This window comes from Choloepus didactylus, chromosome X (assembly GCF_015220235.1).
Source record: "Choloepus didactylus isolate mChoDid1 chromosome X, mChoDid1.pri, whole genome shotgun sequence".
NCBI lineage: Eukaryota > Metazoa > Chordata > Mammalia > Pilosa > Megalonychidae > Choloepus > Choloepus didactylus.
This window is the reverse complement of record NC_051334.1, coordinates 1,454,163-1,474,547: the sequence shown is the minus strand read 5'-3', so window position 1 is coordinate 1,474,547 and position 20,385 is coordinate 1,454,163. Positions and strand designations below refer to the sequence as shown.

Below are 20,385 nucleotides of genomic sequence, written 5' to 3'. Positions count from 1 at the left end.
AAAGACGGACTGCATCAGTAAGCGTGATCCTTTAATGTGTCTCCCTCTGAGCCCTAAGTCCCACCTTGGTGGGCCATGCCCATCTTGTCACCCCTGCACCCACTGCCAGGTATGGTGGCTTGCACACGAGGGGCTCTCCATAAACACTGGGAGACCAGTCACGGAGGTCGGGGGGGGGGGGGGGGTGCTAGCTTTTTCTCCAGAACCCTCAGGATACGTTTTGAGCTATCCCTTCAAGGAAGTGTTGGTCAAAGCAGAGCAGCTGACCGTTGGCAGATAATGCGAAGGAGTGGACAGCACACGATTGAGAGGGGCAGTCAGAAGACATACCCAGACCTATCTATGTCTGGAACCTGCATCAGGAGCCTGGAACAATTTGGCCAATGGATTCAAGGATGAGTTCCATAATACCGAAGTTCAGGTTGGAGTGTTATCACTGGCCTTTACTGGGATGGGAGAGTAAGGAGAACTACCAGTTTGGAGAGTAGAAATCAAGGCAGGGAATTGGAAAAACTGAGGCTGAAATAGTTTAAGGGAGAGAAGCAAGTGAGGAGAGGCCCTGGATTATAATCCTCGAGAGGCGCTGAAAAACACTACAGGGTAATAATCAGAAGGCAATTCGTTCGGAAGGTTGAGCCTGGGATATGAGGACTTTCAGGAACCCAGACCGTGGCTGCAAACAACATGTAAATCTTTGTTGACTCAGACTCAGTCTTCAACTGAACTGGCTAATAACATGCTTCATAAACACAACCGCACATTAGAAGGGAAATCAGCAGAGAATAAACAGCTCACTGCAGAAGGCTGATGAGCATTTGCAAAGGACTACTCAGAAATGACATTCTGTAGTGTTTGCCAGAGGCAGGAGGAAGCCAAAGCAATGAGGGAACTGTCTCACACACAGATAAGCAGGAGCATCCCAAGAGCTTACTGTTTCCCCAATTAGTAGGCACCATGAACTTGTTCAAAGGAAACAGTCTTCTTAAAAAAATTGATAGGGCAGCAAAACTAGAAATGTGCTTGCTGTGCAGTCTTAAACAGCGGGGATATATGTTCAAATGTATTAAGGACACACAGCTCCAAGCAGGATCTGCCAGGGGACAGGTCTCTCCTAGGAAAAAGAAACCAACATTGGGAAGCCCAACAAACACTCTTTCTACTCTAATTTCTAGGAAAAGTTTGCTTGCCCAATGCCTAAGGACTATACGGCTGCAAATAATTAAAAGTTTTCTGGAGTGTGAAGAGGACAGAACTTATGTTAACAATCCACCATTTAATAAGTGAGTGATCTTGGGCAAGTTATGCCACCTAACTGTGCTCAGTTTCCTCAGAGGTCAGACACAGGGATGTTGGGGGACTCTCGACCATGATGAGGTGGGAACTCAGACACAAAAAGAGCAAAGCGAATGCCCAGGGACATATGCTCATAAATAGAAAGTGCCTGGCTGATGAAGAGAACGTGACAAGCACTAGATGACCTATTTATGCAGAAATAGAGTGCTGTGCAATTTTCAAGAGATCAGCATATGTGAATACTTTATACTAATTAAAAATGTTTTCCGTGAGTTTTTTTATATTTCAGCAACTGTCTGTCGCCCTGACTTTCTTCCCTGGTAAGCGCTTTTCTAGAGGCTGGCAACCATATGGATTCTTGGTTCGCAGGAGCGTATAGATTTTTGATTCATAGAAAGCAGAGCACATATCCCCGAGCAGAAGGGAAGTCAAGGTTTCCTTCAGGGACACCGGTTCTGCTGGTGCGATGTCCTAGGCCTTCCATTTCTGCAGATCTCCTGGCCCTCAATGGCTGCTTGGATTTCTGACCGTGGGTATGTTGGATTCCTGATGTGGTGGTCTCCTGGATAGCAACCAGTGTGCCTGGATTCTGGCTTAATTTAAAAGGCTAGGCTATTGTAGGTGTGTGCCAGTTTGGATGTAATATGTCCCCCCCAAATGCCATGTTCTTTAAAGCAATCTTGTGGGGGCAGATTGATTAATCTTTCTGATTAGGGTGTGACCTCTTGATTCAGTGTTTCCATGGAGATGTGACCCACCCAACTGTGGATAATACCTTTGATTAGGTTATTTCCATGGAGGTGTGGCACCGCCCATTCAGCAAGGGTCTTAATTAAATCACCGGAGTACTTTAAAAAGAGCCACACAGGAGCAGATGCTAGCTGGCTTGGTTCTGAGATGCTTGGAGTTGTGGACCCCTGATGTTGGCTGCAGCTTAGGTAGACATCTTGAAGATGGCCATTGAAAGCTGACTCTGACATTTTAAAGAACACCATTTTGAAACGCAACCTGGGAGTTAAGCAGACACCAGCCACGTGCCTTCCCAGCTAACAGAAGTTTTCCAGATGCCATCAGCCATCCTTCAGTAAGGTACCCTATTGTTGACCTTGGACACTTTATGGCCTCAAGACTGTAACTTTGTAACCAAATAAACCCCCTTTATAAAAGCCAATCCATTTCTGGTATTTTGTATAGCAGCAGCATTAGCAAACCGGGACAAGGTATATATGTTCCGGCTCTGAGGTGATGATGCTCTCTGGCCAGACTGGCCCTGCTCTGTTTGATGGTTAATAGGGTCCTCAGCCCCAGAGCTTCTGGGTCTTTGTCCTTTGGTGGCACGACCCACAACTGAGCACAACCTACTAATTACATGGACAGCTGAGAATTTACCTTTTTGTCTTCAATTATAGGCAAGTGACCCCAAGTGGTGAGCCTGGCAATATTTGTGGAGATAATGACTGGAAGGTTTAGTGATACATAAAACAGACCACAGAATCATGGCTACAAATTCCAAGCAAGACTGAAACAAAGCAAGACATACCTCAGCAAACCAAAAACCAAGAAGAAAATCTTAGAAGCAGCTAGAGAAAAGAAGAAAGGTTGCCTTCAAAAGTATAGGAACAGGACTGACAGCTGGAGTTTCAATGAAAACTATGAATGGCAGACAAGCGTACTTTAAAATGGTGAAAGGAAATTATGCTCAAACCTGATTACAATATCCAGGGAAAACATATTTATAGAGCAGTGAAATAAAGACATTTCAGACAGAGAATTTTTCACCATGAGCCCACATATATAAGTGTTAAGTGCTGTTCTTCATTGACTGGAACTTCTAGAACAATGGCCAAGGTTTATGGGAAGTGGGAATCCTTTCTGTTTGCTTTGTTTCTGACTTTTCAATGAAATGCCGATTTTACCATTAAGTATGGTATTGGCTATTGGTTTACAAATTAATCATATTAGGTAAGTATCTCTTAATTTATTAGGACTCTTAATGTGGACAGCATACCAATCTTTTTGTAGTAGACTTTTAAGTGTCTTTGAATTCAACATCCCTTTGACAAGGTGCTTAAGTCGTCAAGATATATAACTGAATGCTTACCAAGACCTAATGACTGTTAAAAGAAGAAACTGGAGGATAGGAGGATGATTAAATGTTTTTTTTTAAACAATTTTTATCCCTTACAGAAATACGGTAACATTTTGGTAAGTCATTGGACAAGTTTTAATGTAAAAACACTCATTTCATGCACACTGTTGTAGAATCCCACGGCCTTGGCATCATGGTATCGGCAGTCTAGGGAAAGGAATGCTTTAATATTAGGAGAACAGCTTCAAAACAACTTCATGAGAGGCATCTGCCATCCTTTGACAATCAGGAAGAGGGAGGTAACTACTTAATCCTTCAAAAACAACGTGGGTCAAATGGCAAGTGGAGAATGTTAGCTAATTTAAGGAGTGATCACATCAGAGCAGCCCATACCATCCTCTCTCCCGTTCACATTCCACCTGTCCTGGTGACCTGTAGCCTGGGCGCTAACCACGGTGCTGAGAAAGGATCTGGAAACCAAATCAAACATTTTCTGTTAAAGTTTAACGACAGAAATAGCCTAAGGTATGCTCTTATTCATGGTGTATGCCTACAATGCCTAACACAGTGTAGGTAATTAATAAATGGTTCTTGAATTAGTGCAAGGTGGATGGTGATTTTTCTGATAAAACCAGTTACAGCCAATGGAAACAGCCGTGGCTAATAAAGGAGATCAAGTCAGGCGCTCATGTGTCCAAGATCGGTATCTGTTGAAGAGCCTTACTGGAAACCAGCCTATTTAGAGGCACCCTGAAGATGTTCTTTCAGAAATAATGTGAGTACTTCAATCAACAAATATCCTTATGCATTTTCTAAAAACTAGTGGGTAATACCACACAGACTTTGAAATAGTAACTATGGTAGTGGCCATTTGATAAAGTCATTCATTATGCTCTAGGCATTCTCATACCATGTGTGACTTCACTCATGTCTTCAGACCATCACTATGAATTACGTATTCCCCCCCAAATTCACAGGTTAAGACTCTGAGGCTGAAAGGGGTAAAGTGAGGTGACCTGACTACTTAGTAGCAGACCTGAGATCTGAATTGAAGTCTGTCTAGTTTCAAATCCCTTCCTCTTTCAACGTTTCTCTCTTCTGTGAGAAAATAATTCTAGAGATTGCCAGTGATAGACTTAGGTCAGAAAGCCTTCATATCAGGCCTTGGAGTTTTGGACATTATCCTGTATACAAATAGAGGGCAGTGTAGACAAGAGAAACTGTTAAGCAGGGCGCTACTATAGGTAGGCGAAATCTCATTATTTTTCAGGTAATGTACAAGTTTGATTTTAAGAATTGGAAATACCACTCAAAACATGCCAAATTTAGCAACAAACTGTCAATTATATTCAAAGGAATGTGAACTGCAGTCCTGTATCTAGACACTGACTACTGATGCATAGCAGAAATAATTCCTATCCTTAATAAACGGGTTCTTTCAAGTGTAAAACAGGTGTCTTCCACATCTTTTTTCTCTCAGAATCACTGAACTCCAACTGAGGACTTATTAGGTGGAAAAACTCTAATAAGAAGTAATTAGTAATGTCTGAAAAGTGTTGTGTACATTTCATGTAAGTGGAATTAAGAGGTGATTGATATAGTGCCGTCTCTGTTGTCAATGCTACAAGTCCTTTTAAGGGTGTATAATGTAAAACCAAACATTAGTTCCTACTTAGGGCCTAAAACTCTATCATTTCTATTGATCAATGCATGACAATAATTGAGAACACTTTAAAAGAGCTAAGAAAGTATGACAATTATTCTTTTCACTTTCTTGGAAGGAGTACCTTGTGGTCTGAATTTTCATTATTACGCCTCCAGGAAATCAATGAGTTCTTCAGTGGAATAACACCACTAAAAGGTACTGAGGCAACAATGCCAATGTGGAAGAATAAAGAAGAACATGTCTGCTTTGGCAAGCACTGGGGTTTCCGTTTGTACAAAAGTCTGAGAGTTTAGCTGCAGCCTTGGCTAAGGTTCTAACACCACCACACTTCAGATAAAGTTTGCACAAGAGAAAATTTATCCTGATCGAGATCTATGTCATTTAGTTTGTATTAAGCCTCTTTATCTTATTCACACAAAATGGTCTCATGTTTAGAAAAGAACCACTGAAGTACTTTAGTTGAATAAGACACCAAACTGAACAAGTGACTGTTTCAATGAGTCTTCACTCACTGTAGATCAGGGCACTGCGGCTTGCTTAAAATATATAAATTATCATTTCACAGTTTGAGTCCAGTCTCGGTTAAAAAAAAAAAAAGCCAATTATTCACATCTGTTAGTTACATTTGTTAAAGGATAAATGTTTTACAAAGATAAAATCACGACTCACACACAAATATAATGTGTCAATGATTTTATTTCACAAAATAAGTGAGGGGACTGGTAAGATATTGCAACTGGTTGGAAGGACAATCCAAAGAGCAGGCATGGGCACTGGCCATAAGAAATGCCGAAATGAGTTTGCCGGACAGTCGAGCTCGTGAGCCACTACAGTTTCTATAACAGAATAAACAGCAGAACACCAGAAGGGTGGCCCAGACAGAACACTCTGAGGTCCCTGTTCCCCATTCCTCCATCTTCGCTTTTTCCCCTGAAATGTTAGAAACAAATCCCAAAGGCTGAGCAAATTGATAAGAAGGGGCTAATCACTCAAGTGTCATACAAATAAACTGTTGCTTGGTCCTACCAAGCGTGCATTCTGAAAGAAAAGCACATTTCCATCAAAGAATGTTTCAGGAAACCAATGTTCTTAAAGGAGGAAGATAATTTTTCTGAGGTAGTAAACATTCTCAAGTATGGATAAGGGTGTTGATATAAGACCTATGCTAGAGTTATGTTCAAACTAAAAGGAAACTATTGATGATATGGCTCAGAGTTGGTCCCCGTGTAAAAGTCCAAAGAGACATTTTGGGGAAGCAAAAAGAATTTTATTTGCTAATAAGGAAATGATTTCTTGGGTGTCATCAATAACATGACTTTTCAGTGAGATTATAAATCAAAAAGAATTACCATCTCATTTTTATCAGCTGCTACTGCATGTTAAGATAGGTGCTGAGGAGAATGAAGTGTACATATACATACACATAAAAGCATATAAATTTATGTATACATATTTTACATTTTCCAGCCAGTGTTTAACAAACTAAAAAGAAAATAATTGAACACAAATTAGTGTGTCATTTAGTCTTGGAAAAGTAAATTATAAGTATACACACATATTTTACAATACATGCACACCCGCAGACATATACACATGAGAATGCATACATATACACATCTGTATGTACATATGTATATGTTCATGTGTATATTCACTTTAGCACAGGGAATCAGTTTGCTTATCCCAATGGTAATTCAAGACTGATCTTAGTTTCTGGGCTTTCTCTCCTTTGCTTCCCTGCAAGTGTCAAGGGAGGGTTTATCAACACTTTAGAGTGGGCCAGGCCAGCCCAGCCAGGAAGGTGACCTTCCCAAGGACTTGGATGTCCCCCAGGGCCAGGGCAGAGGTGGGCTGTGAGAAGGCGGGACGGCTGGACAGCCTGCACTCCGGGAGCTATCCAGCGGCTGGCATCGTTTCCTCACCGGTGCGGGTCAGGGCAGTGGGTGGGGAGGGCGGGGACGGTGGCAGCGGTGGCACTCTCACTCATAGGGTGGCAAGCCGAACAGCTGTGGCCGGAAGTCCTGCAGGGAGCTGAGCACGACGGTGGCCTTTCGTGTCAAGTCTTGGTGTAAGTTCCCATCGGGGACCATGACCGCCTGCATGCCAGCTGCCAGGGCTGCCTCCACCCCGTTGGGAGCGTCTTCAAACACAAGGCACTGTGGGGTAGGATGAGAAAGAAAGTGAGGACGGCCTTTCAGGCAGGTGTGCGTCTCCGCTGAGCTTTTATCATCACCACTGTCATCCTCATGGGCTCTGACAGTGTGCAGAGCCGGACAGAAATAAGGCGGTGGCTTTCTAACTTGGGAACTGCAGACAGAGGTGCGCACCATTCTGTATGCATTCCTACAGGTGACCCCCACTGTTACTTTAGAGAGAGGGATTCCTACCACCTCCAGAGCATTAGTGAGCCATACTGCAGCAGCATGGCAAAGCCACCCTCTCGGTTCAGAACTTTATTTTATTCAAATCATAAAATCTATTCGATCAATAATTGAACATTCAGAGCCTGAGAGGAAATTGTAACCAAAAAAAAAAAAAAAAAAAAAAAATCATGCTTTTTAAATGCAAAATAAATTCAGCACTGTTCATGTTTTATGTGCTGTGGTTTGAAAATTAAATGGTTAGGGTGTTTTAGTTAAAAATTTAGTTCCTGTGTGTGCCAATGTTATGCTGCAAAAATCTCATTAGTGCAAAGATTTGGATTTAGTTCAGAGTGCAGTATCTCTTTCAGTTTATCATGTAAATCCATGTTATTGCTTGGATTACAGCACAATGGCCATCTAAAACCTCCTGTGTTGTCTGCATTCAGATGCCCACATTTAAAATGGGGCATTTGTTTTCTGTACTGATCTGCAAGCTTGTCAGTGCCCCATCACGTAAGCAACGCTGCGGGAAATTTGGGACGAGGGCACCATCCAGAAATCCTGCCATGTATTCCAATGGGAAACAAGAGCCATCCGAGTGTGCCGTCTTTGTTGGAACCCCCATCTCAGGAAAGCACGCACCCATAGTTTCCCTGCACTGCTGGAATCACCACACGCTTCATGTGAAAAGCAGCTCGTCTATTCTTTTCCTGAGAGCAGATGGCTGGGCAGGCCTTGGCCAGGGAGAGAGGCCCTGCCACCACCATGAACCGCTGTCTTTGTGCCCACTGCTCTCTGCAAGGGGCTGTCATGCTTGCACCTTTCAGACATCCTCTCATCCCTCTCCTGGGTCCTTCATCCCTCTGCCTTTCATTATGAACTTTCCCACTGACTGAGCATCCGGCACAGAACAATTGATGCCCTGGGGAGCTCAGAGGTGCTCAAGGATGCTAGTGGAAGCACGCGTGTGTGCACACACACACGTGCACACACACACACAAACACACGCACTGTCAGCTGTGAGTTGACACCTTTTCCTTCCTTCCCTCCTTCCCTTCTGCCTGGGACTAAGGTATCTTTGCGCTTGCTGCACAGGGCTGAGAGCAGGACTGATGAGTGTGCTGCCCACATGCCATAATAACGTGGGTGCTGGATACCTCAGAGAGGGACCAACTCTTCCACTTGCCCAGATCCCAGGGGCTGTCCAGGAGGCAGGACTCCAAGATCAGAAGTGGGACAGTCCTGGGCGAAGCATAACGGTGAGCCCCGCTGCCTTCTTTCTGACAACTTCTCAAGCCCTCTGTTTTTTCTTCTTCTTCTTTTTTTTAAGCTCTCTGCTTTCCACCTTAGACACTGGTTTCCATCTTGGAAGAAAATGAGTCCACTCAGCCCACCCAGACTTTTATTTTATCAATTATCTGACTCAGAGACGACCTGTTAGTGATATTTCTGTCCCTACAATTTGCAGTTATTAGCTGACTCTATTCTAAATGTCTTCTTTCTTTTCGGGTGGGGGTGGGGGGATGGCCCATAGATAAGAAAGTTCTTAGATGTTGAATGACATTCTGTTGCTCAAATACCCATCAGGTTCTCTAAACCCGTGCATCTATGAAACGTGTTTGGGGCAGAGGCCACATCCCGTGTCTCCCTCGGGGTAATCTCTGCGTGCCTAAAGTCACAGTGGACAGCTTCCATGCTTTGTTTGTACAAGGCTCATCCAGAGAGTCCCATGGCTGCAGGAGAGACTGGAAATGGAAGGCTCATGAACTATAATACTTCAGAGAGAGAACCAGCGATCATCCCAGACGCTAGCACCACCTCAACGGGAGCTTGGAGTTCGATGTGATGAGAACTCTGCATCGTCCAATCACAGCTCATCACGCTTTCCAAATGCTGCCACTTAGATGGACAGGAAATAAACACCCAGGTGAGGAGCCCCAGAAGGGAAAGCACGAAAGGTGCCCACGACGCTGAAGCAGTGCGAGTGACAGGCATTGGCCGTCTCTTTGAAATGTTTGCTGTTTCTCAAGGCTTGCCTGGCTCATTGGGTTCTCAGTCTTCATTTCCTGATTCCCCCCACCTAATTTTAGAATGAAGAAATCAAGGACAGCACTGATATCTGAAACAGTGCGTACAATGGATAAGATGAATGTGACAGAATAGAGAAGTCCCGAGGGAACTTCAAAAATGGAGCGAGTCAAGGCAGAGTAGACTTATTGATAAAATAAGAAAATGGTATTAACTTATCAAAAGAAAGTCATTTTGAAATAAGTGAATATGCATGAGTTAGACCCTGAGCGCTCCAAGTTCTTTGGGGAAAACCTAGCAAGACAGGCCACTTGGCTTGGGTTGGATGAACTCAAGCCACTTGCAAGGCTAACTACTCGGAAAGGTCAAAGACATCAATATTGTCCTGAGCTACTGAAGCCATGGTGAGCAGAAACCCGACTGTATCCACTGTGCGGAATGCACAGAGAATCTCTGTTTTCTTCCTCACATGTGGTCATGTCACGTAACAGCTTTGAAAAGGCACTTTTCACCAGCAGTGGCTGGACTCTGTCACACCTGAGATCAGCTAACAAGAATTCGATTGGAGAACTGGAGATATTTACAATAGAATGGGAAGAATCAAAAGTTAATAGACTCGGCCCCTGGAGCTGGGCCAGGGTGAAAATTTGGCAGAAAATGGAGCAAAGAGAAGTGTGGGTTGCTTGGCAGCAGCGAGCAGTCCACAGGAGAATGGAAACGAGAGGCCTCTAAGAACAGGCATTGTTTTTACAAACATTAAACAAACAGCCAAATGCGGAACACAAAAACGAGACTCCAAAGACAGAGTGTGCTTGGAGGCAGCCGCTCCATGTCTCCCTCTGTTCCACTGCGTCAGGTGGTCTGCAGACAGCAGCTGACCCTTCGGGAAGCCGTGGCACCTGGGATGGCAGTTATTTCCTGTTCTCCTTACAAGCACTAGAATTCTCAAGTCGAGCAGCGATGAGATTTTCAAGCATCTATAAAAACGTCTCAAAAGGTTTTTAAGTCTGAATTAGACTACATGCCTTGATTCCAAAGATCTAATGTGCTTCTAAAGAGGATGACTAAATAAGAAAAGAAAGCAGTGCTGAGAAACCTATAGGCTCTAAGAATTTTCACAGCATGGCTTCTCTGTCTATTGACACCAAATAATGAATCTCAAAAAGTTACCCAGTAAGATGCTGTCTTTTAATCACAGGGCTCAAGGGTCAAAAGCACTGTTGAAAGATATAAGCTAAAATAACACTGTCCTAATGCCTTGCACACATGAAGTAAGAAGGAAGTATGTTTTTCTATGGAAAACACCGCAGCATGTCAGTGCAGTTTCCATCTGCCAAACCCAACTCAAGTGAAACAAGTTTCACCAGGGTGGAACTTGGCCGCCATTCTTCTTTTTAAGGACTACTTTTTCTTCACCTTAGGGACTTGCCCATCCTCTCCCACCCTTGACTGACTGATTACACTTCGCCATATACTCAGTCACACCAACAAGTGTAATGGGAATGATGTGTGTGCATTTTGGTATCTGTGGAGAGAAACCTACCCTCCAAATACAGGAACTGCAGCCTCCGCAAGCAGGTGGGAGAGGTTGGCGAGCAGAACAACTTTTCCTGAGATACACGTTGGGCAAATCCTAATCCTTTCAGGGTAGCCTGCAGCTGGTGCAAGAGGAAGACTGATCCCTGCTTTCTGCCACCTTCAGAGGAGCAGGGAATACTGGGGCTTGGTCCAGGGGATGGTACTGGAAGCCAGCCACATACACACTCCCAAGAGGCCTCCTTCCTCTGGAGATCTCCCACCTCTGCCCGCTCTGTCACTCTGCCCTAAGAGTCACATGGACAAACGTGGGGATGCGCACGCTTTGTATCATCACAATTAATTTAATGGCTGTTCAGCAATTTAGTGGGTATTCCAGAACAGATTTCAGGTCCAGAAGGTTGTCATCAGAGTGTTTTTCTTGCTGTAACTAGGCAGGGCCTAGTTTTAATCCTCCTTCTCAGTGTGCCATGGCATCCAATAATTGCTAAATCATGAAGGTGTGGAGGCTTCATCATGCAGGCTTAGAGCAACACAGAACACAGAATCTCAGAACTGGAGATCAGCAGATCCGGCCCTCTTCTAAGAATTTACAGATGAGGAATCCCAGCCAAAGGAAGTTGAAAGGTGAGCTGAAGGTCACACGGATGACAGATTCCAGGAACAGAATTCAGGTCTCCAGGACCCAGTGCCCTTTTCATTGCCAAGCTGAAGGCAAAAATATATGATTTCCATCTCCAGGAGAGGAGATGAGCTTAATTAAACTGTAGCTCGAGGCACGTAATTTAGAAAGAATGGCATTTCTAACTGTCGGGGAGGTGAAGCACTTTAGTGGCTTATCACCTGGAGGGACTGAAGATGTTTAAGCTGAGCAGCCTGTGGGATGGTCCAAGTCTGTGTTCTTAACCCTAGCTGCACAGCCGAAGCACCAAGAGAGTGAGAGGTCTGTGAACTTTCATTTTTACAGATATACATCTTTTAACTAAGACTTTCCATTTTAGTTGAAGGGAGTATCGTAACAACATCTATCTGACGCTGACAGGGGGAAAGAATAAAAATGGATGGGGACAGAGAAGGACTTAAGAAGCAAAAGGGGCTTGATGTTAAATGGTCATTAAGGCTGTGGGAAAAGGTGATTCCAAAGGTTCTGACTTGGTGGGTTTTGGCCCCACTGATTTGGTGGAGGAGAAGAGTTTGGTTTGTGGCATGCTGGGCTGGAGACCTTTGTGGGAGATCCCCTCACAGGGTAGTGGCTATGAGCTGGAGGTGTGGCTGGGTGCCCCCACAGTTTAGTGGCAGCTGGAAGAGAGACAGGGAGACAGCAGAGAAGGAACCCTGGGCAAGCCCCAGCATTTCTCTGCAGCATGCAGAGGAACAGGATCTAGGGAAGAAGCTCCTGGAACGGTGAGGGGCGGAAGGTTAGCCAGGAGAGAGGAGCCAAGTTTAAGGGGCTTTCAAAAAAGGAGGGGGTCATTGATGGTTTTTTTATATTCATTTTCCAGATATGTTTATCAGAAGGCATAAGACTCCACCTCAGCCATTCCTTCTGGATGTTTTAATGCTTAGCTCACCACACATTCTTATGTTCTGAGTCTCCATGTGCTTCCCCGCCTTTCTCCTATTGAGGAAACAGATCAAAATGACCACATGAAGGAAGAATTGTACCAGGTCACTTTTCAACACCATGCATCCTGCTCACTTCAGTGCTTCACCATAAACACTGCCCAGTCTAACTTGAGATTTCACTTTGTCACAAATTTTAAACAACTACAAGTATGTCTTTCAAATTGTAGGCTTTTCTGGATTAGTGGAATTTTCAACTGTAACAATATTATCTCCAGGGAATAAACTTTTTCTTTTGTTTAGGGGAACACAAAATTTGATATAAAATCATTTAAGGTTCACTTTCAAGACTCCCAGCAGAAGACCTGGAATTAGATGTAGGTATAGTTTAGTATATCCCATAGCAACCCCAATTCCAAGGCTAGTCATCATATAGAAAGCCACATATGATCTGAATCTAATCATTAAAAATAGCTTTCAACTGTACTACTATGGGTTAGTTAAAACTTTCATTATATCACTTTTTATCACAGGTTTTTTCTGTGCATTAATTCTGTAATATCAAACTCAATGTTTGTATTGCTAGACATCAAAAGTTCAGAAGGGTCTTAAATTTTAATTTTGATTGATTTTTGATTGATTCTAAGGTTTAAGTTTTATTTGTCTCCATGTTCTTTGTTAGTTAATTGTCCAGAAATAAGTTCCACAATGTAATAAGACTGAATATGTATTTCATTAAACTTTATTTAAATGATAAACCTTCAAGTAATGCTGTAAGAATGATTGCTGAAGTCTGCATATATTTTCTGTTATTATTTAGTACTTCTGTTTATATTATCCAACTATCCAACTCTCCATCCCCCCATTCCTCAATTAACCATACCTTGAACCTGAAACCAAGATCAAGCAGCCCCAGCTGCTTGACAGGGTAGAAACTCTGCATAAAGGTTACTTGATGCATGCTTTTTGCTCAATGGTAGGGGGCTCCATCCCCCCGAGGTATATAAAAATCCAGCAATCAAGCACCACATGTGTCCCTTATCCAATGAGAAGCAGGGCATGTGGCACTACCATCCACCCAGCCTGACAGAGTAGTTGGCCTCCCTGGGGAACCAGTTATGATGGAATCTCTTCCCCTGCTGTTTTGGACCCTCTGTGCTGTTTAAGTAATAACATAGTCATTTGCTGAAAATCTCTGTTGTGCCTGAGCCTGTGTTCCCAAGACACACCGTACAGAAACTCATTCGATACTCCTTTCCTCCCTCCATCTCACCATCCACCCATCATCCATCCACTCACCATCCATCCATCCATCAACCATACATCCATGATCCATCCATCCACCCACCCATCCATCATCCATAACAATGCTCTGCTGCTGGTCCCCCAACTTATAGTATCTGATGTGGAGAAGTTCAGTCTCCCTTGCACATTACAGAGCTACCACCTTGCTGAATTAATTTTGGTTTGAAAATCAAACTATAAAACCAGCACTGACAGAAACAGATTCACAACAAAATCCTCTAGAGTTACAAAGTAAAGAAGTGAATTAATTACACTACAAAATTGTTCCTTCTTGAGAAAAGCCTTTGAAAAATTTGGGATTTAAAACCTTGGTGGAGGTGGGTGGGAAGCTTCCTAAAGAGTTCTCCTTATCATTTTATTTGTGAAGAATACATTGTGAGGCACTCTGAATATCCATATTAAAGGGTGCATGTGCGCGTGTTTGTAAATTGAGTGCTGAGCAAAAGATTTCCAGATAGGTCAAAAACTTTCACTTATTTTCCTTTTAATAATATTGACTCCATGTCCATCAAGCTGTCAGGAGCCATTTAAAGCCCAGCAAGGCCTTCAAAAGTGCCTAGTGTTTTAAAGAGTAGTAAAATAAGTCTGAGTAGTTTCTAAGCGGTCAACAGAATCCTTTTTTTCTTTTTCTACTTCCTCTACATACTTAAATCAAATGTGCAAAATTCCATCAGTGTTCCTCAGCCTTTGGCACTACACTCATGATATATGCCTGCGTGAAATGAGGTCCCTGTTCTTTTCGTGTATTAAGAGCTAAACTAGGACATCAGCCTCTTGAAGAGGAAGCATCTACAGAATAGTGTGCTTAAATATATATCATAGTAAGTCGTGTTTAAATTTCAATTAGTGCTTTTCAGTGGAAGAACCACCTTTAGATTTCTTAGGTCAAAAAGGCAGCAGTTTGTGGGAAGGAAATAAATATTTCCTGTATGGGCTAATTCCACCCGTTCTTCAAACAGCAAAAGCACACAGCCACGTTCCAGCCTGCCCGTGAGAGCGGTGAGTTAAGCGGCTTACACAAACAGGATTATCACAGTGCAGACATACTGCCTCTTCTAACTATGGAAGTGATTTTTCCATGTTGTCTCTGGGTGATCTGTACCAGAGAGGCTGACAATTGTTATAGGAAGCAGTAGGCATGTGTGCCAGTTTGAATGTATTGTGTCCCCCAAATGCCATTATCTTTGTGGTCTTGTGTGGGGCAGACGTTTTTGGTGCTGGTTGGATTTGCTTGGAGTGTGCCCCACCCAGCTGTGGGTGATGATTCTGATGAGATGTTCTCATGGAGGCGTGGCCCCGCCCATTCGGGGTGGGCCCTTATCAGTGGAGCTATATAAATGAGCTGACTCAGAGAGAGGGAACTAAGAGAGTGCAGCTGGGAGTGATGTTTTGAAGAGGAGCAAGCTTGCTAGAGAGGAACGTCCTGGGAGAAAGCCGTTTTGAGGCCGGAGCTTTGGAGCAGATGCCAGCTGCCTTCCTAGCTAACAGAGGTTTTCCGGAGGCCATTGGCCATCCTCCGGTGAGGGTACCCGATTGCTGATGTGTTACCTTGGATGCCTTGTGGCCTTAAGACTGTAATTGTGTAGTGAAATAAACCCCCATTTTATAAAAGCCTATCCATCTCTGGTGTTTTGCATTCTGCAGCATTAGCAAACTAGGACAGCATGGAAGGGAACACCAGGAGCTGGGGGCAATCAAAGCTCGAATTACCAAATGAGTTGGGCAGGCGGGCGGGCTCTCGCACTTTGGCCCTCACTCCACAACCCCAATGCGGAGGGTCTCCCTACTGTCATCCTCGAGGGTGACATCTGTTATCCATGACCCAGTCACATATTTAACCGATGATGAGAGGTCTACAAAAGCATGGTGGAGTGAACCGTATACGCAGTTTGGACATGTTCTTGGCCTTGGTCTGCATTCTGGTGGGCTAGAACCCATTATGAATATGATCTCTTCAAGATGTTATTTTATATAAGGTGTGGCCCAACTGAATCAGTTTGGGCCCTAATCCAGATTACTGGAGGTCTTAATAAGCAGAATGAAAATCAGAGGGAGAGAGAAGTCATGGGGAGCAGACAAAAGACAGAACTGTTGATGGAATCAGGAATAGAAAGAAGACACCGCTATGTGCATTGCTATATGATGGAAAAGCCAAGGAACCTCAAAGATTGCCAGGCAGCCAGAAGACACCCACCTTGGGAGGAAGCAGCCTTCCAATAAATTCCTGTTGTTAAGCCAAGTACTCATTGCATGGTATTTGTTTTAGCAGCCAGAAACTTAATCAAAAGATGACGCCCTCAAGGGTTTCTTTTTCCGGGTTTCACAAAGATACCATCAACCCTTCTTCCCACAAACATACCAAGTGCTGACTTGAAATAAAAGCCAAGCTGGCTTTTACACATGTCACTTTTTCTCTATTTTTCTCTATTCCAGAAATAGAAACACATTGAAATTCCAGGTGACGCTTATGTTCTTCTCACTCCCTTCCCGAGAGTCGTTTTAATGTTCAATTCCAAACTGTCTAGACTAGGATGTCATTATGTACAGGGTTTCCAGGATGTCCTAGGCAACACTCAGCCAGAGAAATCTTGTGTGAAAAGGAGATTCCCTGCATCAGAAGGGGGACTGCATATTCACAACGTACAATTAGCCCAAAAATATTTCCAGAAACATGACAATGACATAAGTCTGTTTTCTAAACTTTGTTGAAGTTTTCCAAACATGGAATTCCGTTTTCACAGTCTTGTTAATGTCTCACAAACCAGAAAGCTCTGAGGAATATATTTTGGGAACATTTGTATAAGATATATTGATATATCTGACAGTGACATGATTCATGTAAATGCAAATAAAACATATTTCCTTATGTCTTTATTTTCTCTAGATCTTACCTGTAAATAATGACTTTAAGGTAGTTATAATAAATAAAAACTAATGATGCAACTTTTCACCTTAAATGCCTATTTACTTTCAATACACTGTTGCTCATATGGCATCAGATTACTTTAAATCATTTAGAAATTAAAGCAAAATAAAGGGTGACAGCGCTCTGTAACGCTGCCCTCTCCCAGCAGCCTCTGGTTTGCGCTTTCCTGAACAATCAGGACAAGATGGTGCCAAGAACATGTCCTGCACCCCTTCCCTTTTCTCTGGACAGTGAGGGTGGCAACAGCTTCTAAGACTTAGAACACAAAAGACAGCATTTCTCTTCCCCCTTCCATAGCCCGAGAATTCAGATGCCTCTGTGCTGGTTTGAAACTGTTATGTACCCCAGGAAAGACTATGTCCTAAAATGCAATTTTGTGGGGGCAGACTTATTATGGGTAGGACCTTTTGATTAGGTTGTTTCCATGGAGGTTAGACACTATCCATTCATGGTGGGTCTTAATTAGATCACTGGAGTCCTTAAGAGAGCTGACAGCCCACACAGACTCAGATGCTTGGAGATGCTTAGAGATGCAAACAGATGTTTGGAGATGCTAAGCAAAGAGATGAAGCCCAGAGTTTTTCCCAGAGAAGCTAAGAGAGGACCCCAAGACACAGAGAGAAATGCCCTGGGAGAACAAGCAAAGATGCACAGGAGCTGAGAGAGAAGCTAAGAGAGACAGAAACCCAGACAAAAAGAATTTCAACAAACCCTAATGGTCTTATCCCGATTTTATAGATGAGAACCCTGAAACTGAGATTAGGCAATGTGATGGGCTGAAAAATGGTCCCCAAAGATGTCCATGCCCCAGTCCCCAGAAAGTGAATATGGGTCATTACATGGCAAAAGGGTCTTTGCAGATGTGCTTGAACTAAGGGTCTTAAAATAGGGAGATCACCCTGGATGATGTGGGTGGACCCAATGGAACGACATGAGCCCTTAAGAGCAGAGAACTTTCTCTGGCTGGAGTGGGAGAGGTGCAGCAGAAGTTGGAGAGATTCCATGCATAAGAAGGATGTGACACGCTGCTGCTGGCTCCAACGTACAGGGACCTCGAGCAATTACTGGAGCGCAGCCACTAGGAGCTTAGGGCAGCTCCTGCTGAGGAAATGGGGACCTCCATCCCACAACCACAGAGAACTGGAAACGCGCAAAATGAATGCAGGTAACCAGTACAACGTCAAGCAAGCATCTGAATTCAAACTTAAGGCTTTCCAAACATAAATGGCCAGTTTTCACAAATGTGGGAAAACCAACCAACAAAACCCAAATCAAACCAATACACCCTCTGCTTCTGTGAGAGAGATGATGTTCTGCTGTGATTAAACAAAAAAAGTGTCAGCAAACAACATGCACTAATGTACTGATGGCTGAGAGACGGGGACGCAGTGAGGAATTCCCAACCCAGCGGCCAGCCTACTTTCTTTGTGCAGGATTCAGTTCCAGGTTCCTAAAGCATTCTAGGAGAGTGGTGTTTTGTTTTAGAAAGGAAAAAGGGCTTCCAATTTAATCCACCACCTAATAGGAATAAGTGATGGGGTTACAGATGCTCAGGGACAGCGAAGAACACCGGGTCCGAAACCCCCGGCAGCCCATGGGGATCTGGATCCTCTCCGGGACAGTTCAGACAAGCCCTTGTCAAACCTGGGCTTAATAAAGGGAGACTAGCTGTTCTGTGAGCTGTACCCGAGTGGGTTCCTGGGACATGAGAACGCAACAGGCCCAGGCAAACCAAGACCACTTGGTGACCAAATTTAACCAGACCAAGGGAGAGGATGTGTTCTATTTTGGACACTCTTTAAAAAATAGAAAATCATCCTTGAATCTGTTAAATGCTACCCTTGGAAATTATTTGGGAATATAAACCCAGGATTGGTTTAATCCAGTGACTAACCTGGTGTTTTCAACCACTTCCCTTTCTTTATAGTCCCCCCAGAGAGCTTTCAGACATGTTCTTCCTGGTCACTACCTCCCATGAAATGTTACTAACGTAGATGTACAGTGTGTCTGTTTATCTAGTGTATATCTATATCTGCATATCTTATACACAAAAAAAGTGAGATTTTTTTTTTCTTTTACCTCTTGGGACAAAATGCATGGACTATTTATAGTCAATTTCATTCAATTGGTTTTGGAGAACCTACCAAAAATCACTCTTAAGGAATTAAGGAAGGGAAGAAATCAGGTGGGCCTGCCAACCAGGAGGTGAAAGTCCCATAAAGGAAGAAGCAGCTAATGATTTTAGAGGGTAACAGTTTCATCACGTACAGAGGAGACTCTCCCCTGCCCTCACTCCACAACCTCAGCTTCCTGGAAGATCCCACATCCCCAAACTACAACCTCCTAAAGTTAATGTCATTGAAGGTGACATTTCAAAATAATGAATTATTTGGGGGGGGGGGCTTTCAATTGCATGAGAGGATTCATTTATGGATGTGAAGAACAAATAAACAAATGACCCCATGACTGTGCTGGTTTGAAGCTGTTACATACACCCCAGAAAAGACAACGTTCTTTGAATCCATTCTGGTGGGTGGGACCCTTTGATTGGGCTGTTTCAATTGAGACGTGACCCAGCCCATTCAGGGTGGGTCTTAATCCTTTACTGCAGTCCCTTGTGAGAGGATAAAAGGCAGAGACATTTGGAGAGAGCAGAGAGAGAGAGAGAGAAACACCCCAGAGATGCTGAGAGAACTCCTCAGACAGGAGGCCACTGGAATCAGAAGCTGAAAGCAATGAAACCTGGGAGTGAAGGACCAGCAGACACTGGCCATGTGCCTTGCTATCTGACAGAGGAACCCCGGATGCCAGCTGCCTTTCTTCAGAGAAGGTATCCTCTTGTTGATGCCTTACTTTGGACACCTTTATGGCCTTAGGACTGTAAATTTGTAACCTAATAAATCCCCTTTATAAAAGCCAATCCATTTCTGGTATTTTGCATAATGGAAGCATTAGCAATTCCAAACAATGATCAGTAATGCTTTTCCAGACCACAACACTGTTTGAACACACCTTTCCACCAACTTCCTGCTTTGTAAATAAATGAATAAATGATAGCCAGGGCTTGCAGCCAAAAGTTCTCTGTTAAGATCAGCTACTGTGATGATAATGGTGGTACATTCTGTAGATGTTATAATGAAGTCTTTATGAAGTTTACAATAATTCAAGTCTGTGACATTGTTAGGTATAGCGCCTTATATTCCATGACTAAAGTACACAGCTGAATATGTCAAATGATAACCCAAGATGTTAACAAAACACAAATTAATAGCATTTGTGTGTTCCTGTTTGTGTTTTCATGTGATTCATCAAGAATGCATATTTATATTATTAGCTGGGCTTGATTTATTTGAATAGTTATCAGCAAGTTGAGCACTTCAAACATACGTTCAGGAAAGTGAAGCCTGCGTGAAGCACTGCCTTGGGCGGGTGGCAGGCAGAAGGCAGAGAGAGGGTGCACCCACCCTCCTTGGGCTTACCATCTCCGAGGTGGGGAGACCATGAGAGGGACGGCGAGTATGGGCCGCTGTGCAGGGTGCCACACTCCAGCCACACTGTCCTCCTGGACAGAGAGGGGATGCTAGTTCTGGTCACTGGGATTTGGGGAGGTGGTTTG

At 43.5% G+C, this 20,385-nt stretch overlaps 1 protein-coding gene across 4 annotated transcripts in view; it reads right to left on the bottom strand.

Moving 5' to 3' along the window:
* Nucleotides 1-20,385, bottom strand: part of LOC119522832 (pseudouridine-5'-phosphatase-like) — a 224,551-nt gene that overhangs the window by 128,564 nt on the left and 75,602 nt on the right. For 2 of the 4 annotated variants that reach the window (XM_037821499.1, XM_037821498.1), the window contains one exon: nt 5,727-7,204. The exons of the other annotated variants lie outside the window; for them this stretch is intronic. In XM_037821499.1, coding sequence (XP_037677427.1) covers nt 7,028-7,204 — 177 coding nt within the window. In that variant the 3' untranslated portion in view covers nt 5,727-7,027. Of the gene's footprint in view, nt 1-5,726; nt 7,205-20,385 lie in introns of those variants that run through there. 4 annotated transcript variants of the gene reach the window in all.